General features: G+C 42.0%; 1 protein-coding gene across 1 annotated transcript in view; it reads right to left on the minus strand.

Moving 5' to 3' along the window:
- The window catches only part of PRORP (protein only RNase P catalytic subunit), a 132,363-nt gene that overhangs the window by 105,273 nt on the left and 6,921 nt on the right, over nt 1–20,169 (minus strand). The window contains exons 2-3 of the mRNA XM_082275924.1: nt 13,465–13,512; nt 10,510–10,642 (exon numbers count right to left, since the gene is read on the minus strand). Of these exons, the coding sequence (XP_082132050.1) occupies nt 10,510–10,642; nt 13,465–13,512 (181 nt within the window). The remainder of the gene's footprint in view (nt 1–10,509; nt 10,643–13,464; nt 13,513–20,169) is intronic.

A 20,169-nucleotide genomic window follows, 5' to 3' on the forward strand; every position in this document is an offset into this window, starting at 1 on the left:
TCAGTTTTAACAGCAATCCTACAGGTATAGAATATGCATACTTACATTGGTCCAAGCTGCTTCAGCTTTTTTGGGTTTTTTTTTTTTTTTTAAGGAACATCTTCTAGGCTTGGCACACTGTTGAAATTATTAACTCATCATGTGAATGAGTCATGAGTGAAACCCATCAGAAGGATGGATGGATGCACCAGAAGGAACAATAAACTTTCATACAAGGCTTTTACAATTGAGAGTGGCTTCCTTTGTTTGAATTATGTTATGGAGTTTGGCCTTTCCTCACTGTGACAGCCAATCACAGTAATCACTAATCAGAAAGTCTGTCAAAATTATATTTGTCCTATTCAGCAGGGCATCTGATCACAGATCCTCTGCTGAGCGAGATGTACAAAGCCGGTGTGAATGGACCCTAAGGCTCCATTCACACCTGGGCGTTTTCAGCTCCAAAAACGCTCAAAAGAAACGCTTCCAAAACGCCCAACAAGTAAAACCCCATTCATTTAAATGGCCCCTATTCACATCTGAGCGTTTTAACGCCTGAAGCAAAACGCCCAACGCTCAAAAAAGTACATGAGCTTCTTTTTGGGCAGATTACAGGCGTTTTCCATTGGTCTCTAGTCAATCTAAAAACGCCTGCACAAAAAATGCCTGTAAAACGCCTGTAAAACGCCTGCAAAACACCCATAAAAACGCCTGAAAAAAACGCCTGAAAAAAAGCCTGAAACAAAAACGCCCAGGTGCCCAAGTTCACATGTAGGCGTTTTGGGGCGTTTTTGGGGAGTTTTTCTGCTCTAGGATCAGCTCAAAAACGCCCAACAAGACAAATCCTATTAATTTCAATGGCTCCTGTTCACATCTGAGCGTTTTTGATGTTTTAAGCAAAAAAGTACATGAGCTTCTTTTTGAGCAGATTACAGGCGTTTTTATTTTTTCCCATTGGTTACCAGTCAACCTAAAAATGCCTGCACAAAAACACCTGTAAAAACGCCTGTAAATCACCTGAAAAACGCCCATAAAAACGCCTGAAAAACGCCTGTAAATAGCAACGCCAAGATGTGAACGTAGCCTTACAGCTTAGAAACATCTACTGTTTGATTACATTATATGGTGTGAACTATGTCCATGGGATAACCTGAATTATGGACTTTCTATGCAGTTGGAACACTGTCGAAAATGCACCCAACTGCATCTGGTGTGAATGGGCCCTTTTATTTTTGGAAACGTTCCTCAGCCCCCTTCCTGCTACCTATCCTGCATACCCGGTATAAAAAAAAAGAGGTCTACACACTTTTTTTCCAATCCAGTCTGGTCATGTGATTAAGCAGCTCCAGCTCCTGTGTAAAGGAGCGCTCAACAGCCGTGAATTCCCAAATGCCGCGATGTCCCCCTTAGGCTCTCATTGTCCAGCTGTTGTTGGTACTCTCTCCTCTCCCTTGCAGCAGCCACTCTGACACAAGGGAGCCACAGCTGCTGGATCATGCAACCTGACGGGACCAGAATAAAATTAGGTAAGCACACACATAATTTTTATTCAGGCTGTGCAAGATAGGTAGGAGGAGGGAATGTTTTTAAAGAGGAGCTTCAGTCTCCTTTCCCCTCCCCAAACTGATTAAACATCAGCTGCTGACTTTTAATATAAGGACACTTACCTGTCCAAGCATCCAGCTCTGTCCTCACCCAAACTGATTCTTCAATTGGCTTCGAGTCCAGGCCCTGGCATATTAACTACGGGAAACCTTAGAGCTGGGCTGCCCTTTGTGAATGGTCCTGCAGTCTTCTAGGACCCGTGTCCCAGAAGGCTTCGAGTGAAGGGGGGTATGAACTTCTTCCCGGCAAAAGTGGGAGCGGGTACCTGTCAAAACCAGGCTCCCGCTCACCCCAACAAAAAAATAAGTGCCAAATGTTAAAGTGGAGGGGGGGTGGGAGGAGGCAAACAAGCAGAACGTTCCCTTTTGGGTGAAGTTCCTCTAAGATTAGAGTTGGCCTCTTCTTCCACTTTAATTATCTTTTATTACCTTAACATACCGACATCCAACTGGTCAGTATGTATTCAGCTCAGTACCCACACTCATTCATAGGGCCCCTGCAATCTTTTGTGGCAGCTCTGGGAAAATAAGTATGCAGCACCTATATCATATAAATGCACACAGCAAAACAACATAAAAAACAGAATTGTTTCCAACACCCACATTTCATATGAAACTATGAAAGCCGCCAGGTGCCCAGACTTTAGTAACGCAATCTGAAAATGAGAGATTGTCTCTGGCCCTTGCAGGATCCTTTCTCTAGTCTCTATGGTAAAGATGTTTAGATCACTAAAATAATCAGTTGCCAATAATAGCTTAATAGGTAACAGGGCTACAAATATGCAAATTAGACACCAAAACATGTCAATGTCTGCCCTTGTTTAAAGTAACTGGGAGTCAATGAAAGCCATGATGTGTCAGTGCCAATCCCCAAGCACGGCATCATCACAGCGGCTGACCTGCTATTACATGTGTGAAATAAGGGGTTTAACCTTAAAGCTGACATCTCTGACATCTAGGTATGGTTTTTAATGTATGGTCCACTACAGACCAATGTCATTTTATATCTGTGACACCTCACCACTGTAGTAGTTTCTGCTTCAGTCCTGCTTGGCTATTACGTGCTTGGGAGAAGTGTTTGACCTTTTTAAAACTAAACTCCATATATGGTTTTTAACCAGTTCTGGACCGGAAGGATTTGCCCCCTTAATGACCAGGCCATTTTTTGCGATTTGGCACTGCGTTATTTTAACTGATAATCGTATGATGCTGTGCCCTAATAAAACTGATGTTCTTTTTTCCCCTCAAATAGATCTTCCCTTTGGTGGTGTTTGATCACCTGTGCGATTTTTATTTTTTACACTATAAACAAAAAAAAGAGCGTCAATTCTGAAAAAAAAAATAAATATATGTATATATATATATATATATATATATATATATATATATATATATATATATATATATATATATATAATAAATAAATAATATTTTTCACATTATATGCTATATAACATTTCCAAAAAAAGAAAAATGTAAAAATCGAATTTTTTCATCCTTTTAGGCTAATTTGTATTTTGCTACATATGTTTGGTAAAAACAAAAATCGCAATAAGCTTATTTTAACTGTGCAAAAGTTATCACGTCTACAAACTAGGGGAAAGATTTATGTAATTTTTATTTATTTATTTTTTTACTAGTAATGGCGGTGATCTGCCATTTTAAGTGGGACTGCGACATTGTGGCAGACAGATCGGACCCCTAACATTTTTGACACTTTTGGGGGGACCAGTGACATTACTACAGTAATCGGTGCTAAAAATATGTACTGTTACTGTAATAATGACACTGGCGGGGAAGGGGTTAACCTAGGGGTGATCAAAGAGTTAAGTGTGAGCCTAGGGGGTGTTTTCTAACTGTGGGGGGAGGGACTTGTGGAATCAACACAGAGACCTGTGTTCCTATATAGAAGGATCACAGGCGCTCTGTGATCATTTCAGAGAGAAGAACGGTCAGCTGTGTTTACAACAGCTGATCGTCCTTCTCCCTCAGCGGGGAGCGATCCGGGGGGGCCTGGCAGCAATCCCACCCGCCGGTCCCGTGGATCGGCATCTCCGCTGCCTAGTGGGGGCGGGAGTGCACCGCCGGTGGCACGCGCTCGCCCCCCAGCATCACTCCTGCGAACCGACGTACCAGTACGTCGATTCGCGCAGCCAAGCCAGCCTGCCGCAGTATATATGCTGGCTTGGCTGCCCAATAAAATACATTTACATTTTTGGTTGTAACATGACAAAATGTGGAACTTTTCAAGGGGTATGAATACTTTTTTCAAGGCACTGTACGTCTAATTATTTTAGGTGTTTTATATATTTTCCATCTAATTTGAATTTCCAGAACAAACAAAGGTATTTTGGAGTTGTTAAAATGTGTCTTATGGACTTTTCGGGGGCCCAGACTGAATGTTTCTCAGTGCATTTTCAGTGTAATTTCCCTCCTTGTTATAATACTTTTGTAGGTGGAAATTAGGACAGTGTTATTCTGGCAGTCTTTGTCTTTGCTAACTGCTTCAAATGACTAATCAGTGCATTGTGAAACGAAGTGCGGGGGCTTCTCTGTTTCATATGCTGCACAGAAATGTTTACTCTTCATCTTTTAAACATCTAAAATAATTAGACGTACAGTGCCTTGAAAAAAGTATTCATACCCCTTGAAAAGTTCCACATTTTGTCATGTTACAACCAAAAATGTAAATGTATTTTATTGGGATTTTATGTGATAGACCAACACAAAGTGGCACATAATTGTGAAGTAAAAAGAAAATGATAAATGGTTTTCAAAATGTTTTACAAATAAATATCTGAAAAGTGTGGGGTGCATTTGTACTCAGCCCCCCGAGTCAATACTTTGTAGAACTACCTTTCACTGCAATTGCAAAAGCAAGTCTTTTTGGGTATGTTTCTACCAGCTTTGCACATCTAGAGAGTGACATTTTTGCCCATTCTTCTTCAAAATAGCCCAAGCTCTGTCAGATTGGACGGAGAGCGTCTGTGAACAGCAATATTCAAGTCTTGCCACAGATTCTCAATTGGATTTAGGTCTGGACTTTGACTGGGCCATTCTAACACATGAAGATGCTTTAATCTAAACCATTCCATTGTAGCTCTGGCTGTATGTTTAGGGGCATTGTCCTGCTGGAAGGTGAACCTCCGCCCCAGACTCAAGTCTTTTGCAGGTTCTAACAGGTTTTCTTCTAAGATTGCCCGGTATACGGCTTCATCCATTTTCCCATCAACTCTGACCAGCTTCCCTGTTCCTGCTGAAGAAAAGCATCCTCACAACATGATGCTGCTACCACCATGTTCCAGTGGGGATGGTGTGTTCAGGGTGATGTGCAGTGTTAGTTTTCCACCACACACAGCATTTTGCTTTTAGGCTAAAAAGTTCAGTTTTAGTCTCATCTGACCAGAGCACCTTCTTCAACATGTTTGCTGTGTCCCCCATATGGCCTCTCGCAAACTGCAAACAGGACTTCTTATGGATTTCTTTCTACAATGGTTTTCTTCTTGCCACTCTTCAATAAAGGACAGATTTGTGGAGCATATGACTGATAGTTGTCCTGTGGACAGAGTCTCCCGCCTGAGCTGTGGATCTCTGCAGCTCCTTCAGAGTTACCATGGGCCTCTTGGCTACTTCTCTGATTTATACTCTCTTTGCCTGGACTGTCACTATAGGCGGACGGCCATGTCTTGGTAGGTTGCAGTTGTGCCCTATTCTTTCCATTTTCAGATGATGGATTGAACAATGCTCCGTGAGATGTTCAAAGCTTGGGATATTTTTTTTTTATAACCTAATCGTGCTTTAACCCTCCTCTTATGTTAGAATTCCGTTACTATCCATGAGGTTTAGGGTCGGTTTTGACCCGTGTTTTAAATCAGCCATAAAATACCCTCTGAATAATTATTTATCATCAAATTTGTTTCTTATCTCTTGGTTACCCTGTTAGGCTTCTTTATTAAAGATTGGTTTTAATATTTTTGGTGTGACCCCTTAGACCTTTCTTTTGATAGCATACCTCTCATTTTCAAATTTAAAAAAATGGTAAAATAAAGTCAGCAACTCTGAAATGTATTTGTCCTATGTTTCTTCACTTTATTTAGAGAAGCAGACAAGCAGGAAAAGAGATAGGCCCCTCCCTAACTACAGCTCACAGGGTTGAGAGGTGATTGGCTGTCGGTGTTACTAAGCAGAGAGAGTGTTTATGATTTCAGTTTTGGCACTTATTAGTGTCCTAAAATCCTATATTATAACTGGGTCAGAATTGACACTAACACCATGAACGTCTTAATTTTCACCACAGTATTTTATAATTTAGTGAAAAGGATTATTTTTCTATTACATTGTTTAAATAGAGGTTCCTGACAAAGTAAAAAAATCTTGATGCAATAAACAAATTTATGTGATACTTATAGACATTCAAAACCTGAAAACGGGTCAGTTCTGACCCTAACATAAGAGGAGGGTTAAACTTCTCCACAACTTTATCCCTTACCTGTCTGGTGTGTTCCTTGGCCTTCATGATGCTGTTTGTTCACTAAGGTTCCCTAATAAACCTCTGAGGGCTTCACAGAAAAACTGTATTTATACTGAGATTCAATTACACACAGGTGGACTCTATTTACTACCTAGGTGACTTTTGAAGGTAATTGTTTCCATTAGATTTTAGTTAGTGGTATCGGAGTAAAAGGGGGCTGAGTACAAACGCACGCCTCACTTTTCAGATATTTATTTGTAAAAAATGTTGAAAACCATTTATCATTTTCCTTCCATTTCACAATTATGTGCCACTTTGTGTTGGTCTATCACATAAAATCTCAATAAAATAGATTTACGTTTTTGGTTGTAACATGACAAAATTTCAAGGGTTATGAATGCTTTTTTCAAGACACTGTAACATTAAGAGCAGCTGATTGTTGTACCATGTTAGCCATTGACAAAAGTAGAAGTTTGGATTTAGAATGATGATATTTATTGGCTAACTAACTAGACTGTAGTGCAATCATATGAAGCACACTGGCATCTTCCACAGCGTGCTTCAATAGCTTGCATTACAATTTATTTAGTTAGTCAATAAATGGGGTCACCCTAAATCCAAATGTCTAAAAGTAACATTAACATAAATCACTGGTTGGACATAAAGGAGACTTGTCATAAGAAAACTAATGGAGGCTACTGTTGCTAACCTCTCTCTAAACATGCAAATTTTTCGCTTTCATGCTGACTCTCTTGTTTATGGATCTGCATGCTTGATTCTGGTCAGTGGCATGGAAGTTGAGGCCAAAGGGTCAGTAGTAACAACTACACAGGTATGTTTCTAAAAAAGAAGGCCAGCTCTTTACTCCTTTCATGAGTTTTCTTTACAGCTGAACTCCAGGCAAATAGCTAAATAAATAGATAAAATCAGGGCTTTTTTTCAGCTGGAACTCAGTTCCACCACCTCTGGCTCAGGCCCTCTTCCCCCTGCTCACCACTATCACTTGTAAACACAGAAGGCTGGCTTCTGTGTTTACAAGTGACCTCTTGTCTCCCAACGAGACATCTGATCTCCTCAGCGGCTCTCATTGAGTGTAAGAAGAGAGATGCAGGTGCCATGCGGATGTGGACACCCCACTGGGTGACCCTCCCACTGTTAGTGAAATTTGACCACACCCACTATTTTATGTGGTTTGGAGGGTGTGTGTGGGGGAGGGGAGTTTTAGGGGGTTGTGGTTAAGTTCCTGCACCGATTTTCTGAGAAAAAAAACCCTGGAAAAAATACATATATGAGAGCTATTTTACCTGCCAAAAAGTGTTTTTGTCCATCCAGTTCTGAGTTTTATTCCTCTCTGCCATACCACATTGCCCTATCTAGGAAGGAAACCTGTTTTTTTCTCTAGTGCAGTTAAGTGACTCTTACAAGGCCATGTTCCTTTTCCCCCCTTCCCCATCCTGTAATTGGCCCGTTAGATGATAAGCTGGAGTGAGCCACAACAATCAGGTCCACACATCACAGATGGTTTCTCAATTTATATCTAACCAGAAGCAGTGATATACCATCCTACTGCAGATTTATTACACATGAGCATTACATAAAGCAAATGAATGCTAAAACCTACCACCTTTCATCCCAAACTGACAGAGTGCCTGCAAAGTGCCATATAATTCAACATGTCCACTTTTAACTACTTCAATACAGGGCACTTAAACCCCCTTCCTTCCCAGACCAATTTTCAGCTTTTAGCACTGTTGCATTTTGAATGACAATTGCACGGTCATGCAACACTGTACCTAAACCAAATCTGTGTCATTTTTTTCCCACAAATAGAGCTTTCTTTTGGTGGTATTTGATCACCGCAAGTTTTTTTCTTTTTTGGTGTACAAATAAAAAAATACCGAAAAGTTTGAAAAAAAAAAAAGTTTTTTTGTTTTATGTTATAAAATTTTGTAAATAGATATGTTTTTTCCTGCACTGATGAGGCCGCACTGACAGGCACTGATGAGGAGGCTATGGTGGCACTGATGGGGTGGCATTGATATTCAGCACTGATAGGTAGCACTGATAGGTAGCACTGATATGCAGCATTGGTGGGCACTGATAGGCAGCGCTGATGGGCACTGATAGGCAGCACTGGTGGGCAATAATGGGCACTGGTGGGCAGCACTGATAGATGGCATTGGTGGGCAGCACTGATAGGGAGGGCACCACTGGCAGGCTCTCTGAGCCCTGATTGCCATACCTGGTGGCCATGGTGGGTATCCCTGGTGGTCATGGGTGGGCATCCCTGGTGGCTCTAGTGGCACCCGCCCCCCCCCCCCCCAGGGCTCTCCTGCCAAAACTTGTTGCTCTATGTCCGAGGGACACAGGCACACCGAGATCAAGCCGCTGTGCGTGCCCGCGGCGGCGCGATCTCGCTCCTTCTGCAGGATGTTCGGGAACGTCCGATCAGAAGGACGAGACTCCCACCCGGCCGTATATGTACAGTGGCCGGGTGGGAGGTGGTTAAACAACCCTCTCCCATGTCATTGAGACTCATTTCCGGGGGTTTAGTAGAATTCTTTGTATAGTGCTACCAACTGCCACTTCTACATCCATATTCCACTCACTTCCATTTTTTTTTTTTGCATGTGGAATAAAAGAATCTTCCTGCTATAGTCACATGACCAGCTCCAGTGCTGGGTATAGCACAATTACATGAGCAGAAAATACATTTCTGGAAAAGTTTTCAAATCTATAGAATTCCCCCAAACAAGGAAGCCATGTCTGAATATTTTTTGCCAGTTTCAGAAAATTAAAGCTGGCTGCAGATTGAACAAGAAACACACATTTTATTACCACTAGATTACAAAAAGTTCTGTGTAGAAATGATATATGTTGTATTCATTTTAACAAAAATAGATTAACCCTTGAAAATGAACCAATGCAACAAGTTCATTCAAAAATGCAGACTTGGTAAATATTTTCTAAATACAAGATGCATTTACGTACTTGAATTTTGGGGCCCTTGATATATTTCTTTCAGACCTATGCAGTAAACCAATATGTAACAATTCGAGTAATTTTCAGAAAAACTGGAGATTTTTGTGAGAACGGCTGGTCACTGCTGCTCTCTCCTTATGCAGGGTGACTGGTTTTGTATTTGCCCCTATGTCGTTTTCTGCAGGCAACCTACAATGGAAGGAACTACTGGGTCCCACCACAAGCTCTGCTCTCTGCAAAGGGTATGTGCAGGGCAAATATGTCCTTGCTACTTTTTACAAGGCAATATCAGCTATGCAAAGGAATTTAGTGCACACAAAATGGATTTATACATACGTTTTTGTACCCGGAGTTCAGCTTTGATCTCAGTTCCACAGCTGTTCATACTTACCTTTCCTTTGCTCTCCTGCCACTCTGACCCCCAAGGAAACAAAGTGACATACCCAGTACTTCCAGGTATGGTGGACCCTATGATTCACTCCCACTCTTTTTACATGGCATTGTTGGTGCTTGATGATTGGCCACTCAGGCACCCATTCAGACGGGGATATGGATATAGTCCTCAGCCCCATGCAAGTTTAAATTCTTTTTAACTTCACTCCTGGGGCAAATGGAGCAGCCATGGAGCCAGCATTAAAAGAAAGTTTTAGCTTTGCTTAATCTGAGGTTATTTTAAAAATATATAATATAAATAGAAATTCCCAACTGTTTTTGATTTATTGCGATTCCCCTCCCCATTGCAAGAGATGCAGTTCTTACTAGAACTAGAATATGTAATTACGGAATCACCTGCAGCATCATCTCTAATGGCACCTTATGCCTCCTTTCCACTGAGCGGTACGGTTCAGTTCGGTACGCAATTTTTGCCGTTTCCATTGTCAAAAGTTGTGAATGGTACCCTAATTCTGAACCGTACCGTACCACTTTTTTGGGACCAGTTTAGTTGGGGTACCAAGCACAATGGTACCGTACCAACAGGGTGGAGCTACACTGTTGAGGTACTGTTGAGCTGAGGTACTGTTGGCGGTGGAGACGCAAGCCTGATCAAGGTGTACAGTTCCAAACGTACTGAACTATACCGAACCGCTCAGTGGAAACGAGGCATAATAGACTTCGATATGGAACTGTGAAAATTTTGGACCAAATTCCATTCTGAATACCAACATTCCAGGCAAAATGCCCTACCATTCTGGGAATGCAGCAAGAACAAATGCTTATCTTGGCTGCTCATGTGCACTAAGCTGTTTGGCTGAAAACACTAGGCCCAATACTTGGAGGAGCACTAAGTAAGCACATACAATGCAGACTAATTCAAGAACTCCCTTTTAAACCAATTTGTCCTAAAATAAGGTTACAAACTTTTACAGTAGCTATTGCAAAACTCAGAAGAAGAAACACTCGGTGCTGTGTAAGACCTTATAACTATATGAATTACAGGATAGAAGCCAATGGAAATGTGTATATTTGACTCACTTGTGGAGTGGTCTTGCGGAAAGTATCTTCCCCTTTAATGATGCTGGTAATAACCGCTTCTTTCAGAACACTGTATTCTTCTGGCGTTAAATTAATGGACTCAATCCGCTGTTTACATGCCTGACAGTGACCACTGGAAGAAGTACAGAAGAGTAGTATATGTTAATAAAGGAACTCTGGATAAAAACAGGCAACCTACTGCTGCAGTCAAAAAAGTCACAATTATAAAACATAATCAAATGCCTCTTCAACTATATACATCTTATACTATGTTGTTTAACTAAGCCCTCGTTCAAATTGACTGCGGCTTTGAAATCGTGTGACTTCATCTGAAATCGCCCGATTTCAAAGCCACATCAGTGCAACTTCGGGTGTGACTTGGAAGACCTCTGTGCGGCTTCATGCACAGATGTCTTTGCAAGTCGGACCCAAAATCGCCAAAAGCAGTGGCATCCCACTGATTTGAACAGTGCAATTGCTGGAAATAGGGTGCGACTTGTCATGCAATTTGACCAGTGGGGGCTCGTCCATTGGGGGCGCAGGGGCGCCACCCCCCCATCCATGCATCCAGCCCCCTAATCTACATGCATGGATGCATGGATTCCAAAGGGTTTTTTTTTTTTTTTTAAGTACATGATTAGAGCCAGAGGCTTTAATAGACTTCAAAAAAGGGTGGGCTCAGGGTGCAGAGCAGTTAGAATGTCAGACCTTTACAGAGAGACCACTTTTTGCACATAGAAAGCAAAAGTTCTTCCCCGCAGAATGCTGGGGACATGCTTTTCTACTTAGGTTATGTCTGCTTTCTAAAGAAATGAAACGCTAAACCTTTGCACACCTTTCGCTTTGATAAATCATTACAAGTGTGTATCTGATTCAAACTGAAAGTGCAATTGAGCTTTATAGAGAAATTATACTCTTCCCCAGCAATGTGACACCCACAAGCCCCCTCGCTGGTGCCAACACCTTTGCCTGGTCTTACTCTGAGTTCAAGATTTTAAGCCATCTTGAATGGCTGTGCCAGGATGACATATCTTCCGGGAATGTATGGAAGTTCATCCCGAAAGATGCAGTAATTGTACGACAATATGTGCATGCACAGGCCACTGAACAGGGTCAAAAATATTGCAAACAGGCAGGTAAGATTTCTTTATTACAGAACATTTTGATGTAAAGTTCCGCTTTAAGAAAAATTTAAAAAAATAGAAAAGGCTAGTTTTGTAGTAGCACAGGAGGAAGCCTCTACAGGTGCACCTAAAAAAATTAGAATATCAAAAAGTTAATTTATTTTTAGTAATTTAATTCAAAAAGTGAAATTCATATATTATATAGATTTGTTACACACAGAGTGATATATTTCAAGCATTTCTTTCTTTCAATTTTGATGATTATGGCTTACAGCTAGTGAAAACCCAAAATTCAATATTTTAGAAAATTAGAAGATTGAAAAAGTTATACAATGTAGACTCATGGTGTCATACTCTAATCAGCTAATTAACTCAAAACATCTGTAAAGGTTTCCTGAGCCGTTAAATGGTCTCTCACTCTGGTCCAGTGGGTTACATAATCATGGAGAAGACTGCTGACGTGACAGTTGTCCACAAGACAGTCATTGACACCCTCAACAAGGAGGGTAAGTCACAAAAGGTCATTGTGAAAGAAGCTGGCTGTTCACAGAGTGCTGTATCCAAGCATATTAATTTAAAGTTGAGAGGAAGGAAAAAGTGTTGCAGAAAAAGATACACAAGCAACAGTTATAACCACAGCCTTGAGAGGATTGTGAAGCAAAGACCATTTAAGAATTTGGGGGAGAGTCACAAGGAGTGGACTACGGCTGGTGTCAGTGCTTAAAGACCAACCACACACAGACGTATACAGGACTTGGGCTACAACTGTCGCATTCCTTGTGTCAAGCCACTTCTGAACCAGAAACAACATCAAAAGCATCTTACCTGAGCTAAGGAGAAAAAGGACTGGACTGTTGCTTAATAGTGATGCACAGAATTCAAGTTGCATAAGGTCCATTGTGGAGTTTCCGCAGTCAGTAATGATTTGGGGAGCCACGTCATCTGCCGATGTTGGTCCACTGTGTTTTATAAAGTCCAAAGTCAGTGCAGCCCTCTACCAGGAAATTCTAGATCGCTTCATGCTTCTCTGTTGACCAGCTTTATGGAGATGCTGATTTAATTTTCTAGCAGGACTTGGCATCTACCCACACTGCCAAAAGGTACCAATACCTGGTTTAATGATCATGGTATCACTGTGCTTGATTGGCCAGCAAACTCTCCTGACCTAAACCCCTCAGAAAATCTGCAGGGTATTGCCAAGAAGATGATGAGAGACACCAGACCCAACAATGCAGACGCGCTAAAGACAGCTATCAAAGCAACCTAGTCTTCCATAACACCTCCGCAATGTGACAGGCCAATCGCCTCCATGCTACACCACATTGATGCAAAAGGAGCCCCGACCAAGTATTGAGTGAACACTATACTGTACATGGACATACTTTTCAATGAGCCAACATTTCTGTATTAAATATTATTATTATTTTTTTTTTTTTTTTATTGGCCTTATGTAATCTTCTAATTTTCTGAAATACTGAATTTTGAGTTTTCACTAGCTGTAAGCCATATTCATCAGAAATTAAAAGAAAGAAATGCTTGAAATATATCACTCTGTGTGTAATGAATCTATAGAATATGCAAGTTTCACTTTTTGAATTGAATTACTGAAATAAATTAACTTTTTGATGATATTCTAATTTTTTAGATGCACCTGTACTTTTCTGCGAATCCCCGGCTTTCAAAGTGAAGAATGCTGCATAAACAGAATTCCCTTTAGGTGAAAATTGGTACTGCAGCAAAAACTACAATACTGTATTCCTTTATGCAATTGCTTCCCAAACCTATCAAGAATTAGCAGTCTAGAATCCTCTTCAATAAAAAACACACTTACCTATCAGTGACTTTGGTGAGTTTCCCCCTCCAGGATTCACTGGGAATACTAAAAGACAGGAAAATGACTTTTCAAAATACAACTATTTGCATTTACAATAACCGCAAAGTATGAGTAAGCTCTGGCGATAACATTTTTGTGTAACGTCCAAACCAGACATATAAAACATACACTGCATACATAGACAGTGAGCTCAACAAACAAAATAAAACAGGCAAACAGCGAAATATATGGTTGAAATACAGCTATACTGTATACATCTACTGTATAACCTTCCTACTTGGGAATTCAGACTACAATAAAAACTAGACAAAGTTGTTAACTCTTCTCCACAATATCCAAAACCTATAAAAAAAAGTTTTGGCTTTCTATAATCTTTAAGTATGTAAATGACACTTGGAGAAGAACTACAGCAGGGGTCTCCAAACTTTCTAAACAAAGGGCCAGTTTACTGTCCTTCAGCCTTTAGGAGGGCCGGACTATGGCCACTGAGAGTAGAAAAGATCTTGATGTCAGTGGGAAAAAACAATACCCCATCTTTAGTGTCATCGGAAGGAATTGTGCCCTATAGTTGGTGTCACTGGAAGGAATTATGCCACAATAATGGTGTCATTGGGAGGAAATGTGCCCCTTCATTGGCAAGAAATTATGTTGGGATCAGTAGATAAAAAAGAGCCCCAAGGGCCAGATAAAAGCAGGCAAAGGGCCGCATGTGGCCCCCGGGCCGCAGTTTGGAGACCACTGACCTACAGGATTAAGTCTATTTGATCTGCAGGGTCAGATACTACCTCCAGGGTTTCAGACGTTGGAAAACTTTGTGAAGGAGTAAACCTCCCTGGAAGTTCTCCAAAACATGAAGAGTATATATTGGATGGCTTCTCCGTTCTAGTAAGGAAAATAGCAAGTTAGCAAAATCTTTCCAACAGGGATACAAACAGAAATAAAATAGGAATACTGACTTACCTGTAAAAGTACTTCTCTCGGAGTACAATACAGGACACAGGACCTTTATTCATAGACCCGGAGTCATATGCAGGCTACCTTCAGCTTACTTGACATTGACCAAAAACCTTAAAGGCCTGCTCTCAGGACAGGGGCCTCTGTCCTGTACTGTACTCCAATATAAGGAATTTACAAGTAAATAAAAATGTCCATTATTATTATCACTATACAGTACAGGACATAGGACTTGTATTTATAGACAGTGGGACATCCACAAGCGATAAACTGAAAGGTGAGCAACAAAATAGCAAACCACAACTGCCAACATGCCCACAACAAACACAAAAGGTAAATTAAAGAGGAAGTAAACCCTCCTCTGACACTTTTACCTATAGGTAAGCCTATGATGGGTAAGCCTATGATAAGGCTTACCTATAGGTACTGTAAATATCTCCTAAACATGTCCGTTTAGGAGATATTTACCTTACATGCAGCCAGTGACGTCACTGGCGCATGTGCTCTGAAGGAACGGCCGCTGGTGCCGTTTCTTCAGAGCCCCGTGCCGTGACCGTCGGCTTCCGCGCGCGTGTGCGGTAGTGACGTCACCGCGGCTCCGGCCAATCAGATAACCGGATGCCGCGATCCCAGAAGACGGGCGACTGGACATGTCGCCCGTCATACAGGTGAGGGGGCGGCACGGCGGGGGCTCGTTCTTAGGCAAGTATTTCATAATGAGCTAGTATGCGATGCATACTAGCTCATTATGGGTTTCTCTTTTAGTTTGCAGAAAAAAAAAAAAAAAGTTTTGAGGGTTTACAACCTCTAACCCAAAAATACTCAGATAAGAGCTTGAAGAACCTTTCGTCAGCCACCCAATAAAACCCAAAAGACACCAACAGCCCAGGTGGAATAAGTTCTAACGGGGAAGGGAGGAACCATTCCCTTAAAAGGGTTGTAAAGTCAGAAGGTTTTTTTTATCTTAATTCATTCAATGTAATAAGATAAAAAGCCTTCTGTGTGCAGAAGCCCCCCTAATACTTACCTGAGCTAAGACTGCAGCAGCAGGGCCACTGGTTCTCACTGCTGTCTGTCAAACAAACTCAGTTAGCCAATCAGAAGAGATAGGGGGCCGGGCCGATCTGCAGCTCCATGTCTGAATAGATACACAGATCTGCAGCTCGGCTTGACTGCCCTCATAGCAACCTTCTTGCTGTGGGAGCACAATACAGGAGGAATGGCCAGGAGCTCCAGCCAGGGATCTGAGAAGAGGAGGATCTGGGCTGCCCTGTGCAAAACCACTGCACGGAGGAGGTAAGTATAAACCTGTCTGATTGTTTTAATAGAAAAAAAAAAAACAAGACTTTACAATCACTTTAAGGGGGTAGGTCTGGAAACAAGTTGTCTGATTCATCTGCCAATTGTGGATCAGGAAACAGGATGTCCTCTATGAGAACTCCAGGCATAGCAAAGAAGGTCTCAGTCTTACAAACAGAGGTCATGGCTGCAAGGTTGAACCCAACAGTCCTGACCACATCCAGGACAGAAGGAAGGGCGGACAATGTCTAAATTAAGCTGAAAAGAAGAGACCGCCTTAGGTTAAAAAGGAAGGTATTATTTTCAAAACCACCATGACCTGTGCTAAATAAGGCAGAAACCTGTCCCTTGGGTGTACTCAGGACCAGACGTTGGTCAAGACCAGATATTAGAAAGGTCAAAATAAGAGTAATAGAGCATCTTCTAGGGCACAGGTGTCAAACACAAGGCCCGCGGGCCGAATGCGGCCCCCCAGGCCACTCCATGTGGCCCTCGAACCTCTCCTGCAGCTGCGGTTCTCCTCCAGACCATGCACTTTCTCCTTCCCAGATCCACCTGCATCCTCTTCCTGGCAGCAGCACAAGGTAAGGGGGTGCAGTGTGATGTAAGGTAGGGTGGGTGACTCTTGACTTCTGATGGTGGGGGGGGGGGGGGAGGTTGACATCTCACGTAAGGGTGTAAGGGGGCGTGGGTTGCTCTGGACATCTAATCTTACAGATATAACCGGCCCTTTGAGGGCAACCATAATGCTGATGTGGCCCACGATGAAATGGAGTTTGACACCCCTGCTCTAGGGTTTAGTCGTCTGTTTTCATACCAGGCAATGTAAATCTTCCAGGAGTTGGACTTTGTTGCCCTCTGTAAGGTGGCAATAACAGAGTCAGAAATACCCCCTATCCTTTAGGACTTGGGTTTCAACAGCTATGCAATTAACCACTTTACCTCCGCCCACAGTAATATTACTGCGGCAGAGTGGCTCGTTATCGTCTGACGACGTAGTGTTTTCGGTCACAGCGGGAGTCGGGCCAGGGGAAGAGCAGCGGCGATCGCCGCCGCTCATCCCCGATCATCGGGGATCTAGTGTGGAGATCCGCCCGCCTGTGTAAACACAAGCGGGCGGATCTCCCAAGTGACAGGGAGTGACAGATCGGAGTGTTCAGCATAGCTGGACATCCGATCTGTCCTTCTGTCACATAGTCACCTCCCCCCCCCCACACGTCAGTAAGCACCAGGCATACATTTACCCCTCCCTCTCCAATAAAATTAACCCCTTCCCTGCCAGTGTAATTTTTACAGTAACAGTGCATATTTATAGCACTGATTACTGCAGTAATGTCACTGGTACCCCCAAAAGTGTAAAAAATGTCAGTCAAGGGTCCGATCTGTCCGCCGCAATGTCGCAGTACCGCAAAAAAAAAAAAAAATCGCAGATCGCCGCCATTACGTGTTAAAAAAAAAAAACACCAAAAATGACAGAAATCTTTCCCTTTGTTAGTAAACGCAATAACTTTTGCGCAAACCAATCAAAATACGCTTATTGTGATTTTTTTTTACCAAACATGGGTAGCAGAAAACAAATTAGCCAAAAATGTAAAAAAAAATTGTTTTTTACATCTTTTTTGGGGGGAATTTCATATAAAAAAAATGTTAAAAATATTGTTATTTTTTCAAAATAAACGCTCTTTTTTTGTTTATAGCGCAAAAAGTAAAAATCGCACAGGTGATCAAATACCACCAAAAGAAAGCTCTGTTTGTGGGGAAAAAAGGACGTCAATTTCATTTGGGTACGGCGTCGCACGACCGCGCAATTGTAAGTTAAAGTCGCACAGCGCCAAATCGCAAAAAGTGGCCTGGACGTAAGACAGCAAAATCCTCCGGTGGTAAAGTGGTTAAAGCCAGCAAATAAGAAGCTGGATAGAACAGGGAGCCTTGGGCCAGTAAGTCTGCTCTGTTTGGAAGAGGACAAGGCTTAATTGCCAAAGGTCTGAGTCTGAAGCTGCTAGATTAGAAGGTAAAAAGCAAGGAGGGGACAGAGATTGAAGTTCTAATATGTATCCCTTTGAAATGACAGACTGGACCAAGAGGTCCCAAATGTCTTGGATACAGACTGATGCAAACACCAACTGATGTCCCCCGCAAACTAAGTGGGGGTGCCCCTTTATTGTGCTGAGGGCTTCTGAGTAGGCTTGGTAGACTTAGAAGTCAAGGGCTTGCGACAAAAGGAATTGTTACGCCTTTGTTTTGAGGTTGGTGCCAGGGGAGAACAAAAATATTAAAAATTTCACCGAGCAGAAATATTAGCCAGAGTAGGAGATTTAGGCTTTTTTTGTGGGGTATGAGTACCTTTCCCCCAGTGACAACCTTGATGAATTTATTAAGGGATTCCCCAAATAGGCATTCACCATCAAAAAGGCATGTGGAGAAAAAGCTTTTTTTCAAGCAGGTTCAGCAGAGCAAGCTTTTAGCCACAAAACTTTACACATATGCACTGAGACAAGAGATATTCTATAGACTTGTCAAATTACATACTCTAGAGCAGTGTTTTTCAACCTTTTTCAGTCAAGATACCTTTTAAAAATTATGGACAATCTCGAGACACCCTTTAAAATTATGTACAGTCTCGACGTACCCCATTCTAAAATGTCAAGTCTATTCTAAGGCCTCTTTCACACAGAGTGGACCGTATTACGATCCGCTCCGGCACTTTTTTTTTTAGACACGGATGACACTTGGGTCATCCGCTCCGTATGTCCGCATATCACCCCATCCGTTTGCGGATGATATACGGACATAATGTATGTCTATGGGATTGCGGATGTCAGCGGATGACACCGCTGACATCCGATTTTGCGTCTTTTCCGTTTTTTAAACGGAAGAAAAATAGGGTTCTGTTCCGTTCCAAAAAACTCCCTTGTGCCTGTAATCTGCCATTGCTAAGGGAGGGGATCCCCAGTGGGGTACTCGTAGAATAGAGTGAGAAATGGATGAGGTTTTGTGTTTCCGATTTCAGGTCCCACAATAACCCAGTCGCTGGTCAGGTTCCTGTGGCTTAGTTTCTATTGAAGACAGCAGCAAGAGTGCAGTAGCATACTATGTGCATGCATTATCCAGGAGGCATGACACAGCTACCTCATCTTCCTGAGACTAAGCCTAGAAGTAGAAAAAAAACAAACTTTACATTGCTTGTGCTAAAAAATGTTATTAACAACAAATCCTCTGCCTGTAAAACTACATAGTGTGTTACGCATTGTAAATTGTGTTATTAAAAGCCAGAAACCAGTGCCAACATATCTGTCATACCTTATCCACAACATTGGATCAGCTACTAGAGGTCCAGGTTTTCAGGATCTGGGGACAGTAAACATGAACCAAAGCACATGAGCTGTATAGCACCCTGCACCAGCACATAGAGGTAGGGTACCGTCCCCAAGGTACACACCAAGGGTCACCGATCTGGAAACTGCTAGATAGCCCAGGGCAGGGCTTGACAAATTTTCCTGAAATCTAGGAGCCAGCTAAAAAAGTTAGGAGCCAGTTTTTTTTGTTTTTTTTTAAACTAACAACCAAGCTTTATTTAATAAAACGGATACTAAATTTACACATAAATACGACTAGAACCCCACTCTCCTCTATAGCGCAATTGGATGGAAACAGACTGTCTGTCTTTTTCCATCCGATGCCATCTGATCCGATCCACGGGATGTATAGAAAATAGAACCACCATCCGTCTGTTTTTGGCGGACAGGATCAGATGGCGGCAGATTACCGCTCCATAGAAGAGACTGAAGGGTCCGATCAGGTCTGCCTGAAAAACTGACAGGCGGACCTGATCAGACAGCCCGTGTGAAAGGGGCCTTCGGCTGTGGCATGGCGATGAGGAAAAAAAAAAATTATATATATATATATATATATATATATATATATATATATAAAAAAAATTTTAATAATAAGAATTGAAAAAAAATACATTTTTTATTTTTTTTAATAATTAAAAAAAAAAAGAAAAAAATTATTATTTATTTTTTTTTCATTTAAAAAATAAATTAATAATAACCACACTCCCTGTCCACTTACCTTTAAGCAAAGGTAACTGGATAGGGAGATGAAGCCTGCAAAAACTTCCCTCTCATCTCCTCTTTGGAAGGAGATGGGAAGGCATTGAGAACAAGGCAGTGGAAACAGTCATTACTCCTGGCCACCACAAGAGGGCGCCAGTTCCCCTTTGGAAGCCTCATCTCACAGAAGAAGGCCGAAAAGCCGGGGGCTCAATTTTTGGACGGCGCGGAAGTCCGTGCACTCGGGGAGGAGGTGGGGGCGCAAAAAGCACAAGACACCTCCTGCAGGGCACCCCAGGCGCCAGGTCGCTAATTCTAGTCGCAAATGCGACCTGGCGCCCGGGGTTTGTCGAGCCCTGGCCCAGGGCAATGCGCAGTCAGATCTTGATATAAA

This window comes from Pelophylax lessonae (assembly GCF_965119305.1).
Source record: "Pelophylax lessonae genome assembly, chromosome: 13".
NCBI lineage: Eukaryota > Metazoa > Chordata > Amphibia > Anura > Ranidae > Pelophylax > Pelophylax lessonae.